The following is a 13,932-nucleotide window of genomic DNA, read 5'->3' as shown; positions in this document are numbered from 1 at the left end:
GGGATATATTTCCTTTTGGTTAGTGATAGCCACCTTTCTATTCAGTGTGCTTCATCTTCTGGATCACCAAGAGAGCCACCAAAGTCTTCCTGTGTGGCCTTTATGGATTTAGCTCTGGAATCTAGATTACAGCCTGGGAACAGGCACCAAAATTGTGGGCATCATAACCCCGACTGGGCAGGCTTCTAAGTCCCTTGTTGACCTAGGCTTTGGTAAGCATCTGTGGGGTGCTATGAGATGCCTAGGGCGTGTTAAAAGGAATCTGTGGGATTTCTGATACAAAAATCAATTTGATCTTAGGTAACTTTTGGAATCCCTTATGGAAGCAGCAGCATGTAATCCTACAAAAAAACCAAGTTAGTTCAGGCTAGAGAAATCCCTTGGGCTGCAAACGTATGATAGTGTTTGATGCAGTCCTCCACCCTTCTCATCCCTGTTCTTGTGCTGGCATGGAGGTTTTCTAGAGACTTTGTTGAAGTTTCTTTAGGTAAAAATCATGTGTCAGCTATACTCCTCATTTTACTACAAAGGTGAGTGAGTTATACCCAATATAGTTTTTAAATAAGCTTGTGCTGTGTGTGTCTCCACTGTATTTCAAGCCATGGAACATCTGACATCAGCACACGCTTGTTTCACAGTTTGGAGGAAAAGCACTGAAAACTGCATGACGCCGACCTACTAAATATACAAAATACCTGTTACAGAACCTCATAGGCTACTACTACAGTTCCCTGGAGTGACACTGTTTACACCGACAGCTTGATTTTGAGTTATATTGTCTTTATTTCTGTCTCTTCAGGTAAAAGAAGCTGTGCTTTATAATATGGCAGCAATTTTCTTTCATCATTTATTTTTGTTCTGCCTGCATTTTAGTGACTACTTACAAACTGATGGTATAATTATGGAATCAGAGAAAATAGTAATGGAAGGGACCTATGAGAATGGCTTGCCTCTTTTACCAATGTAGACTTATTCCACAAATCAGTGTTTTCAGCCACCTGTGATTTGCAATTCCCATAAAATTTCCAGCAGAGATACAGTCCCTGCAGTTTATTGTGAATTCAAGCAGACTGACAATAAACTTTCTTTTCTTACCACCTTTTCAAAACAGTGCTCTGTGATACATTTTCAGGTGCTATGTCCACACTTAGGTAAATAAATGAGGGTTTGACATACCTTATAGATTTTCTAGGTACTTTATTAGTGTCCAGTTGATCACTATAAAAATGCTGCTCTCGCTCCTTTGCCTTTTCTTTCCACAAACGCACATACCTGCTCTGGCATGGTTTGCCTCTCATTGCTCATCTCGCTTCTTTCTCTGTAAAAATTAGACTACTACCCTAACCTAGTCATCTCAAATCCCTCTTCTATATTGTCCTTTCCTGAAATAGGTGTCTAAAATAGATGGGATGAACTGCTCTAGAAAGGTGCTTGTCTCTCTCCATCTGCTACTGGGGGGCCCTACAGGACTAACTTCAACCAACTGCTTAACTCTTAGAAATTTTAAAACTGCATGAGAGGAATCTTTCACAATCCATTCAAACACTCTGCCTTAATATGTGCAGATGGTTTTATCTATCCAGACCCCTAATTAGTTTTGTTACTTTTTAAAAACGTCTTTCCTTTGTGTTGAGCAGCACCATGCTGGAAGGGCACACCTTCTGATGCTTGGCAGATTATTTGTCTTCCTGTTGCAGATCACTTTGGTGTTCATGGAAGAGATCCTCAGTACAGCTACACTGGCTTCCATGAAGCTACGTTAACTCATGGCAGTGGTGCCAGGCCCCCTTGTTAGCTCTTCCCCCAATCATATGAAGGAAATACTGTAACAGAATAATAATGCATGACACTTTAATTTTGCTTTCATTTGCAGTGATGTCACCTGCGAAATAGCTTTCACAAATTTTTAAGCTTCTTCATACTGACAAGGCAAATTTGCCGAAAACAAAAGTAAAATTGAAACATGGTATGCTTGGAGTTGTAAGATATGTGCTCTTTTTTTCTTTGTGTAGGAATTACAACTGTGCTGACTATGACAACAATCAACACTCATCTGCGAGAGACTTTGCCTAAAATTCCATATGTTAAAGCCATTGACATGTATCTCATGGGCTGCTTTGTATTTGTCTTCTTGGCCTTACTTGAATACGCCTTTGTCAATTACATTTTCTTCGGAAAAGGCCCTCAAAGGCAGAAGAAGCTTGCAGAAAAAACAGCAAAGGCAAACAATGATCGCTCAAAGTTTGAAGGCAACCGGGTAGGATTCTTTAATTTATATATAGTCTCTCTTTTCTTTTATTACAAAAACTAACTGTATGAAATAAACAAAAAAAGCTTCAGTAAAAACATCACTAACCACATCTTTTTGTGGACAAACTTTGGCATTTTTATATTCAAGAACCTACACAGAAGAATGTATTTAGGCATACAGAAATCAAAATTAGTATGATCTATATGACAAGTAACTGTAAGAAGAAGAAAACAATGGGAGTGCACCTAGCTTGAAAATAAAGGCTCAGATCTACAAATACATTTATTTGTGTAAATCAAATACAATTTAACTCTGATTTTAAGGACCTAAGGGAATCCAGGATCTAGGCATACTTTTTCTCACTACAGTTAGAAAAGACCCATTTAGAATGGGAGAGCACAGATAAAGGCTTAGTTCTGCCATGCTAATTAATTGGCCAGCATAGCTGAACCGCTGTGTGTGGCATCGTCATCTGCTGCTGTTTAAGACCAGCAGAAAATTATGATTCCTAGAGAAACTTTCAGATTGATTTCTGAAGCACAGTATTGGCATGGTCTGTGCTGATTACACTCCAGCCTATTTTCTTGCCCGGTGTGTTGCTTCATCCAATGAATACACTTTTTTTTTTTTCCCCCTTTGGAAGAAAAATTCAAGGTACTCAACACTATATGATGTTAGCAAGCCGTGTCAGTTTGAATAGAACATCTTTTTTGACTAAAATACTCCCAGTGAGGCTTCATTCAGTTTTGTTGGGTAAGACTGTTTTTTCTATCAGCTATAAATTAGAAGAGTTCACAGTGACAAAACTACTACCTGTTTATTAAGTACCAGTATCATAAAAGTAATTACAAGTTGTATTTTTTATCCTAATAATCTGTTTGCTATAGTAAATGTAATGCAGAACTACACCTAATTATCGACACTCATATCTGTGAAATAATTTTTGAACCAATAAACTCATTTTTGTCCACTATATTATGAAACCAAATTCTCATTGCAGTTGGCAGCACTGCTTAGTACTAAGCTAGCAGCAAGAATGAATTCCCTTCTGTGGAAAAATAAATAGTTATAATAATAAAAAAAGCAGATGGGGAAAAATAGAGTATTACAACTGAAAGTAATGAGAAGATTTTAGCTGCAAGCACGTGATGCAGATGTATGCACTAAGGTTCAGTTCTCCCAATAGAAACCATCTGGTGAATCTCATCCATTTAAATGATTTACATAATTCAGTACAAGTCTTGCTAATGGGCCCAATAGCACCCCATGCCTGACTGTTCTTCTGTCTTGAGATCAGTTGGTCTGTATTGTCAAAAGAAGCATATGAACCTTAACTAATGAACATGAGGGATTTTCACACCCAGATCGTGTCATTTTTAAATCCCAGATCTGAGCATACCATACATCAACCCTTTTTTTTTTTTTTCCCCTCACTTTTGACTTACAACCTTTTCTTTCTGGACCATCCTAAGCAAATACTGTGGACTTTTCTGAATTTTCTGCTGGTTTAATAGCAGCCATGCATGAATGAAATTGGGATACAAATTCAACACACCAGAACTGAAAGAAGAGTGTGTTGCTTTGTCCCTTGTAGTCCCAGCTGTGAAAGGGAACTCTGTATGCTTTGTAGAACACATATACTCATACTAACTGTGAATATTTGCTGTTCAAATGATCTAGGGTAAATAATGAGATATGGTTCCATTCTCTGTGGAAAACATTTTGTCTCCAGGCCTCAGCTGGTGAAGTCAACAGAGCTTTGTTGCAGTCACTGGATTCAGTGCCTTCAGACAAGCAGTGCCAGCATACAACAGGAAAAGACGGGGACATTAGCTAGAGCTGATCAGAAATCTTCCTTTGAAACAAAGCATAAACAGAAAATGCAGATTCAGTGGATGTAGGATGTCAAATCTGAATTTCTGATTTGAAAAACACTGGCAAATGCAAAGCAGAGGGAATTGCTTAGAGCAGGTAAGAGGTCCCAGTGCTTTCAGGATGAGCAGCTTAGGGAAAATCCATCTAGCAGCTCTACTTTGGACAAAGTTTACCAGGGCTTCGAGACATCATAGCCCTGAAGAAGGAAAATGGTTTCTGTGGTTCTGGATTGTGCCCACCATGTACCATGCTGTACAGGCATACATGGACGTAGCAGGACAGGTGGTCATGCCAGACTTTTTTAACATACTTCCCATGGAAGACAGTACCTGAAAGCTCTGCAGCCTTGGGTCTGACCTCTTCAAGGGCAGTAAAGAGGCATTAACTTCCAACCTGTTCTTTGGTGCTTCTTGAAGATCATTGAGTCTGATGGAAATAGCAGCTGCTTGGCATTTGCTTGCTTCTTGCTTTAGAGTTGGGACTCAGGGGCTGGATGTCCTGGGAAAGGCTCACAGACTGGAGGGCATACTGCACAGTAAGGAAGGCTCAGAGCCACAGATGAAGACTACCTTGGCCAAGTTCATGGAAATAATTGGGGGTTTTTATTTTGGTGAGGCTTCAGGCTTCCATGGAGTGTATTTCCATTCAGAAAGGGAAGGTTTCTAAGCCTGGGAGATATTTCAGATCTCACATGATTTGGGGCTGAGCAACATTTTTAAAGAATGGGAGAGTGCCTAAAAACAGGCAGCCCCCTTTGCAGTTATCACCACTATTTGATGACTGTCAAAATGTACACTGTGCAGGAAAGGAGATTGAAAACAGTTCAGATATAAAACTGGAAGAAGGAACTATTTTTAGTTTGTCTCTAAGACTACCATTTTGGGTTGATTTGTGTTGCTGTTTTGTTTTAGTAATTGAATTTGCTTGTATATGAACTGTGTGCATGAGCTCCCTATCATTGATTTAGAGTGCTAGCTCAGAGCACTAGGGAAAAAAAACCCAAGAAACAAAACCAAATAAATAAATAAACATTAGTCCATTTATTGTCCACATCAGATGCTGTAACTTGTGGGTGTAGTGGCAGAATGACTCTGGGCTGTATCGGGTCCAGCCTGAGTCAGTGCTCAGACAGGAGGGGCTGCGGCACTGTGGAAATCACCTGTTTGCATTGGGAGGCAGCACTAGCAGAGCAGAGACAGCACAACATATTGCCTGGCATTCAGGCCCTGAGTTTGAGCATTGCTCTTATGGTGCCCAAGACTGGGAGTGCTGCTAAGGCAGTGTCTGTCTCTCAGGCAAAGGGAACAAGAGGAGGAGGATGGAAAATGCCACATTAGTTTCACTCAGTAGTGTTATAGCCGATGGAAGGCAGTAGAACCAGTATGGACACTGGTATTGTAGTTCATTTTTTACATGTCAGAGAACCGAAGTCTGGTGTGCAAGCTAGCAGGCTTGGTTATAAAACTCTTATATCAGCAAAAGGGCTTTTCATGCTTTCCTAGTCTAATTTAATTGTAGACTGGAAGAATTTTAATAACAAAAATGTTCTAGGCCACAAAATCCACAGATGTGGGGATGTCTGTGTTTTATTTGATAATTGCTTTGCAAAGCAGCCACTGTTCATGCTCAGTAACTCTGCTTCCTAATGGATTTGCATTGTCTTGCATCAGAGGTTACGGGTTTGAAAAGCCAACGCTGGCACAGCTATCTCCATGTTGATGTTGCTGCTGTGGACATGCCTCTCAAATGCCGAGCTTTTAAGCACTTCTCTCTGAGTTGTTCCTGATACGCTGCCACTGAGGCTTCCTGGATTGAGGAGGGCTCCACCAGCTGCTGCCGCTGAGCTGCCTGTTGGCTTCACTGCTCCCATTATGGCTTTCTGTCCAGCTCTGCCTGTGTATTAAAGCCAACAAACCCAATAGCTCCAGGCATAAGGGAAAGAAGAGCCCTTGTAGCATGGAAACAGCACAGACAGTGTCCTCATGTTGCAGAGGTGATGAAGAAAAGTCGTGGGGAGAGGAAAACTGCCCTGTATTCTCCCGTGTAGCACTGCTGAAGGTGGCATGATGACTGAGGTGCATCTGACTAAACTGAATCTCTGGAAATGGTTTCAGAAGATTCAGAACTGGTGATGAGATGAAACCTGAGCGAGCCTTTATGAATGACTCATCTGTGGATCAGCAGCTGACTACAAAGAAAATTTCACACTTAGCCAGCTCTTCTTTTGACTGCTTTTGCATCACATTTTATTTCAGATAATGCACTGTAAATAGTATTCCTTGCTGAACTTTTCCAGCCTATCCCAGTAAACCATAGTTACTGGAGACAAATGTAGGATGCTCCTTTTTTGTGTATAGCCAATTTTCGTACATGTACCAGTTTTGGATTTAAAACTCTTTTGAAACCCTTGATACACTGCTTCATATATGAAGACAAGCTCTAGGATAAAGAACTGAACCTTGATTTTTCATAAAAATATTTCTTCTGCCTATGGTATCAGTGCCTAAATAAAAGTCCTCTGTTTGTGGAAAGACTGTCAGAAAAGAATAGGTGGCCTGTAAAACGTTTTCCCTTGAAAATTGATCACCATCGTTATGCATCAATTCTGTTTCTCCTGTTTGCGTTGGCACTTTCAGTTTTGCTACATGAATTGTTTCTTTTAAATAAGGCTCAGATATAGCCTAATTTACAACTAAATCAGCATGAGAGAGCTTTAAGGCAATCCTGTTCTCACTTGTTGTTCTCTCTTGTGGTAGAGGCTACTAGCATAATCGGTTGGTGAGCATGTGTTTTGGACATTGCTCCTTCTGGGCCAATCCACAGAGGTTATGATTTGTTACAGTCCCCTGCTAAAACTATTACTTCTTAGTTCAAGCTGTGGCAATTTATGTTTTCAGTTTGGTGGCACCAAAAGTTCACCCCCAGGGTATCAATCAGGAGGGTAAGTATCACACAAGCTTATTCAAGCTTCAACCCCCTGTGGCTGTCAGACATGTGGGAAGAGCTTCCTTTGTACAAAAATAATGCATAACCCTTTATAAAAAGGCCCTTCTCGTCAAGCAGTCCCTGCATGTTTTTTTAGCTCTGGAGATTCCTGGTTCAAACCCCTGCTGTCAGCCAAGGCAGCAGCTTCCCACCAGGCATTGCTGAGAATAGAGGCTCAGGCCACTTACATGTACTTAGCACTTTTAAAGAATTGTTAATCGTAGCAGCCCTTGTCACAAGTGGGATTTTATTCTGAGAATGAATATCTTGGCTGCTGTGGCAGAATTATCACTCAGTTTAAATTGGGAAATATGAGAATAGCAAAGCTGGCAGTGTTCTCCTATGCATCTTCATCTTTCCTGGATACTTTCTTCGGTGCTGTTTTGAACAGTGGGATATTTCTGAAAAATGACTGTGATGAGTAGGTGCCAAGTTTTGAAAAATATCTGTCAAGGGTGATGAGCACAGTTCTTGTGGGAAGAACTCTCATCCTGTAGCACTTATGATAGGGACATGCAGTGTGCACTGGGAGACTCATACATGTACTAATTTTGTTCTGCAGCCACTTTGCACAAGTATGAATGGTGCAAATCCAGAGACAGTAAGGAGGATTGTACATGCATTCCATAGTATAGCCCAGAGATTGTAAGAATCCAGACAATGTGAAATACAGGGCAAGGGAGGACCATACATTTATTTCCTTTTCTTCTTTTGTTCAAATACATCAAGGTTTATTGTCAAACTCCATTCTTACTTGGTAGACAGTGACATTAATATGAAAGTTCCTAATTATTTTTCTTCTTCTTACTTTCCTTGTTTTTCAAGATCTCTCCATCCTTCCAGTTCTGCTGCCTACCCTGGGCTCATCTGCTAGGCTTATATAACATAGTTCCCTCTTTCATTTTTTTGTGCTTATTAATTAATATAAAATATTTAAATGGTAGTGAGAGAAGTATAAACTTTTAGGCTCAGCGAGAACACTCAACAATACCATTTTTGTTGTGCTTGCAGTTTTAAATTATTTTAAAAATATCCAAGGCATAACGTGATCAATGAATTTTGCACAGATAACACTTAGGGCCTGATCGTATACTGTTTTACATGTTGGAAAGCCATTTATACATAAGTAAAGAAGATGAAGACTGCTACCAGGTAGTTTACCCCTTGCAAAACCATAAATGCTTGCACCAGGGCAGATCAGGTGAGAATCAGGTAGCTGGAGTCTAGATTACAATTTCCACCAAAAATAATTCCCATTTTCTTATAATTTTAAGGGGAGATCTATTTTGTGGCATGATGTACTTGAATAGTAATTTTGATGTAAAATAATGCAAGACTAACTACAGACACAGCTTCTCATGCTGTTATTTAAACCCGCTATTTGCATTTATATTGCTTCATATAATGGAAAGTGTTTACATGGTATTTAAAAATTTGGGATTGATGAACTCCTAAACATACCTATGGGGTTTGAGCAAAATGCTTCCTCTTTTTCTTTTTGTGTAGTTGAGTGAAAGGCTGATGAAGAAAAAGAGATTTCATTGTGAAGTACTCCTTAAAATGTATGGAATATTAAACAGAGAACTAAATGAACCTGAAATAATTCAGACACTACCTAATAGTAAATCAAACCTCATGGTGGTTTCCCAACCCTAGTAAAATTTTTTTCAAACTAGCATTAAAGCTGAAGTTTTCCAAGAATCTTGATTGGAGAAAGGTATTCAATAGGAGCTCTTGTCTTTCATTTCTTTAAAAATATAATAGCTAACATCTAAAATGAGCTGGTATCTTGTTTAGAATTAAGAAGTAGATTCAGGACTTTCCAGGTGTAAAAGGGTGTTGAAGTTTCATACCTACAACATACATTTCAAGTTGAGCCCATTGGTGATGTGGTGCTCCTCCAAGAGCAAGGACCAGAGGTTCTTTGTGAAGCCTTATCTTAATTCTCCTCTTTCTGGCTTCAGTTACGTAAGTTATGGTCATTTTTGTGTAATGACATTAGGCTGCTAGAATCTTTGGATTTTTTATTTGTACTGTAATATGTCTAGTTCAGAAATGGTGAACCTTCAAATGTGAATCTGGTTTTCCATGTATAAAAGGTCTCACAGCATTTCATGCTTCTCAGCCTCCAAATGGAGTTATGTGACATTCAATCATTTCACCCCAGTGTAGGAGCTGTAGTTATTCAGAGGTGGGAGGGATGGGGTTTGATTAAAATTGATTCTGAAATAAGAGCATCAGTTTTGCATATTTGGATCCATGCTGATTCAGCAGGGAATTAATTAATGATTTGGTACTCAGGTGTTTCCATGTGCTTTGATGAGCTCACTGGGAAACACTCCATGGAAACAGTCAGCCCTGGCTTGTGTTGAGGAGGAGATGGGGGCACCAGCAGTGGAGAACGCAGTGGGGAAACGGGAATGAATGGTTTCAGGTGGAGCCACGGTGGGCAGGAGACTATTAGAAGCATGAAGGCACAGGGCTGGCAGAGAAGGCAAAAAAGAGAATTATGTAGGTTAAAGAAGGATGGTAAGGAGTGAGGGGAAATTGGCCAAATCCACAGTGCAATCTCTCCAATTGCTAACAAGGTTTGAGAGCAAAGCCTGGCGTTAACATTTGGGCGGGGGGGGATTTCCAGTGCACAGAAAGTGACATTTTTGAGCCAGGTGATAAAATTATATTCTAAGGTTCATAAGGAGTAAAACTAAAGTTTTATTAAAGACATTGGCCTTGTTCATCATGTGTAGCCATGACTGTAATCCATTCAGCTGCTTTTCTTAATCTGTATCTCTACCCGGGATAACATTTTCCCTGGAGCCACTGAGCAACACTCATGGAGGAATTTGCCTTACCTGTATATTCAGGCAAACATGAGTTGACTTGCACAGGATACCCTGCCATTATTGGTTTTCTTCTTTATTCATTGAAAGCTTGTGTACATTTGTCAAAGTCATTTAAATTGTTGCTTAAATCATTCAGAAGTCATGCTTATGTGCAAATACTTTTTAACATGTTGTGTGCATTAAATATTCATATTTCACAACATCACCTTAAGATTGTCACAAAGCATTAGCATATATTGTTCTAATGTTGCTGAGGGCTTAGGTGGTTTATCCAAAACCTCTGAAGGAATCAATACAGTTTGCAGGAAAAGCAGGAATAGATCTCAAGATTATCTGTGGACCAGAAGCCTGATTTCAGTTTCTGTAGACCCCTTCTTCTCTCCATCTCCTCCTTCCTTGTATTTGATATGCAAGTCTGTTGCTCTATTAACAGAGATGCATTTCAAAATGTTTCCAAATATGTTTCACCTGACATTTTGAGAAAATATATCCTGTCATGCAACTTCATAGGACACAATGGTATCTTCAGACAAAGCATTTACACAAACTTTGCAACTTTCTTGACCACCTTTCTAGTTTGATTTATAGATGCAGTGATGAGCAGCAAAAAGTGGCAACATCATTGGCAGATCAGAGGCAGAAGCCACATTAGAGTGGCACGTAAGGTTGGCAGATAAGGTGAAGAAGGCAATGCAGTGCAATGAAATAAGTGGAATAAAATTAATTCCTTGGGCAGGAGAAGCCTGAATACATAGGTGTACCCTCCAGAATACAAGCTTTCAGCTGACACCTCACTTACTTACAAAAATCCAGGCTCATATAGAAGGACAAAGTACCCATGGATGGGCTAATGTCTGTATCTACGCAGGTGACAGACAGAATCAGGAGAGATCAGGAAGCCCTGAGGGAAAGAGCAGCTGACATCTGTGGTGGTGGAAGGAAAGGGCGTGGAGACCTGCAAGGGGAAGGCAATGCTGTCAGAGTGGAGCCCAGAAAAATGGTCTCTGCTGGGGCATTTTTAGTAAGGTGAAGGACATTTCTCAAAGCCTGGGAGGAGATGGGAAAGGAGATGACATGTGACACCGTGGGGGCCTGGATGAGAGATTTAGTTTTAAGCTTCCTAAGGAGAATGCAGATTGCGGAGATATTTTGCACAATGGTGTTACAAATCCTGATCATAATTTGTACTCTCTGTGAAAAAAAACCAGAGAAAACTGAATCAGTTCTTTTCAGAGACCACCGTAAGTAGTGATGATATCCATGCCTGTATTTTACAGCTGTGTGTATTCCCTGGTTACAGATACTGCTCAACAGTGTGAACGCATTTCTACAAACCTCAAGCTCATACTTTTGTACCCAACGGGTTTTTGCCATGGGGAAAATAAATTCTTCTTAATCACCACTGAGGATTCTCCACCCCATTATTTTGGTTAACATTGTTTATTTTTATTTATGGGCACTCATCAGCGTAATGTGCTGTTGCCTACAACAGCAGGATTTGCTGGATACCTTAGGATATTTTTTTACTTTCCTACATGTCATTCATAGCATTTTGTATTCTTTTTCCATTCGCAAGCAGCTTGGCAAAGCATTACTGATATACTATTATAATTGTTTTCACTGAGAAAAGATAAGCTGTAGCATCAATAATTGATGAAAGTAGTATCCATTTTACAGAATTTTAACAAGATTGAAAAAAGCTAAATGCATATGGACAGATACATAGTTACACATACTTTTAATGCATCACACAAAGCTTGCAAAGGACGTGGTATAGATGACTGTACAAACTTCAAAAGGCCATGGCAATGTGTGTTTTCTCAACCACTTTTAAACATATGCTTCTAGGATGAGATGTTCAACTGCTGCACAGTTAAGACAGCTAGATCATATGGCAGGTTAGAGAAATGTATTAATTGCAAGATGAATTGTGGATGAATAAATTGTATACATAAAACTGGAAATTATCCTGTATGCCATGATTCACTATCTATTTCTGACATGGGGAGCTGAGTTCACTTCAACAGTCACACATGTGTTAACTGGCTGAAAATACCCAGCACAGAGCATTTATTTTACCTTCAGCCATCATTTTCCTTTCCCAAAAACTGACAGGAAAGTTGGAGCTGATCCCTGCATCAGCTGTGTTCTCTGCCCATCCTCCAGCACGCAAGAACATGGGGCACAAGGGCATGTGGTGCCCCACCACGGAAGCTACCAAATACTGACTGACAGCATTGTTTGGGAGCTTCTTGTCAGTGCCACTCATGGGAACTGGAAGTTTTTCTGGATTGAAGGAGCCAAACCCAACTCTGTGCTGCTCCTCCTCTATTGCTGCTCAGGGGGACTGGAGAGGCTGGCCCAGACTAAGTGACCCTTCCTCTTAATTACTGAAAATGGCGTTGCATTGCTCACCTGTGCTCAACACTGTGCTCACTGCCTCTTGGCTATGGAGGTGGAAGAGAAGAGTGCCACTTATTTCCTCAGTTCAGCGGCCTTCTTCAATGTCTAAGTTCATTCGTCTTGAGATGACTTACCCAGGTGGAAAAGCTCTGCAGTTAAGCATTGCCATGACTGGAAAACTGTGCAAATGACTTTGGAAGAAAAAGTTTAAGAGAAAAGTTTTAAATAAGCTCTGTGATTGCAAAGTGCAAATTGTTCAGCGGGTCAGAAATATTCTTGTAATTTTAGCAACTTTCAAAGGCACTTTTTTCATCTGGCTTTAAATTCCAGATAGAAAAAGGTTAGTCCAGTTTAATTTAAGTTCTTACTATAGCAGAGAGAATCCATCTCTTACCCACTCCCCCTATTGCCAGCAATGCAGAGATTTCACTGAACTACACCACCTTTTAAAATGCAGTTGGTTTAGAGGGAGGGGAAAATGATTGGTTTTGCCAAATATGCTTTTGTACTGGGTTTTGGTAGTATGATGATAACCCTGTTTGTAAAAGTATTTAAGTACTTGCCTAATTTTAAGCAGATGAGTATTGCCATTTTTTTCTAAGATTATCACATGCTTAAAATGAATACATGCTTTCTTAAAATATGTATGGGTTTGGAAATTTAAATTACACCCACATTCTGCTGATAGATGTCAAGTCTTTTGAAACAATTTCTATTTCTATATTTGCCCCCTAGGTGGACACCCATGGAAACATTCTGCTAACATCGCTTGAAATTCACAATGAGGTGGCAAGCAATGAGGTTACCACCAGCGTTACGGATGCCCGAAATTCAACGATATCCTTTGACAACTCAGGAATCCAGTACAGAAAACAAAGCTCACATCGCGAAAGCCTTGGAAGGCGTTCGTCAGAAAGAACAGGCTCCCACAGCAAGAGAGGCCATTTACGAAGAAGGTCTTCGCAACTAAAAATAAAAATCCCTGATCTAACAGATGTGAATGCCATTGACAGATGGTCAAGAATGGTGTTTCCATTCACATTTTCTCTTTTCAACTTAATTTACTGGCTATACTATGTTAACTGAGTGACTGAACTTTTTTAAAAGACTTCAATTATAACAAGTGAAGTACTACTTGCCTGCAGAGTTTATATATATATTTATATATAAAAATATATATATATGAACTTTTACTACGTAGACCATACTCATGTATGTGTGAATACATGTAGCAAAGAATTGTGTGTACTTAAAAGCACATACCGCAAAGCAAAAGTATATGTATGCACACACACATGTACACATTTGTTCTGAGGTTATGGACACTTTAACATAGAAGGCACTTCAGAGGAACTTTTTAAATCAAAAGGCAGGTGTCATCAAAACAACAAGCCTTGAGAAAGTAAGTGTTGTGTATTATCACTACAAAACTTTGATTGTCATAGAAATTTTCAAACAGCTGTAATGGTGTATAAAGTCAGTATTTAGTAACATTGTTTGTAAATGCTGCCATACACACTAATCATAAAGCAGTAGAGTTACACTGGTAAGTTTAAAATAAGTCATTTATATTGC

General features: G+C 39.6%; 1 protein-coding gene across 2 annotated transcripts in view; it reads left to right on the top strand.

The window, feature by feature from the left end:
- Window positions 1-13,443, top strand: part of GABRB3 (gamma-aminobutyric acid type A receptor subunit beta3) — a 191,267-nt gene extending 177,824 nt beyond the window's left edge. For both annotated transcript variants that reach the window (XM_075057625.1, XM_075057626.1), the window contains 2 exons: window positions 2,013-2,257; window positions 13,093-13,443. In XM_075057625.1, coding sequence (XP_074913726.1) covers window positions 2,013-2,257; window positions 13,093-13,443 — 596 coding nt within the window. The remainder of the gene's footprint in view (window positions 1-2,012; window positions 2,258-13,092) is intronic.
- Window positions 13,444-13,932: the final 489 nt, after the last annotated feature.

Source organism: Buteo buteo, chromosome 25 (assembly GCF_964188355.1).
Source record: "Buteo buteo chromosome 25, bButBut1.hap1.1, whole genome shotgun sequence".
NCBI lineage: Eukaryota > Metazoa > Chordata > Aves > Accipitriformes > Accipitridae > Buteo > Buteo buteo.
The sequence above is the reverse complement of the archived record's forward strand: the minus strand, read 5'-3'. Positions and strand labels throughout refer to the sequence as shown.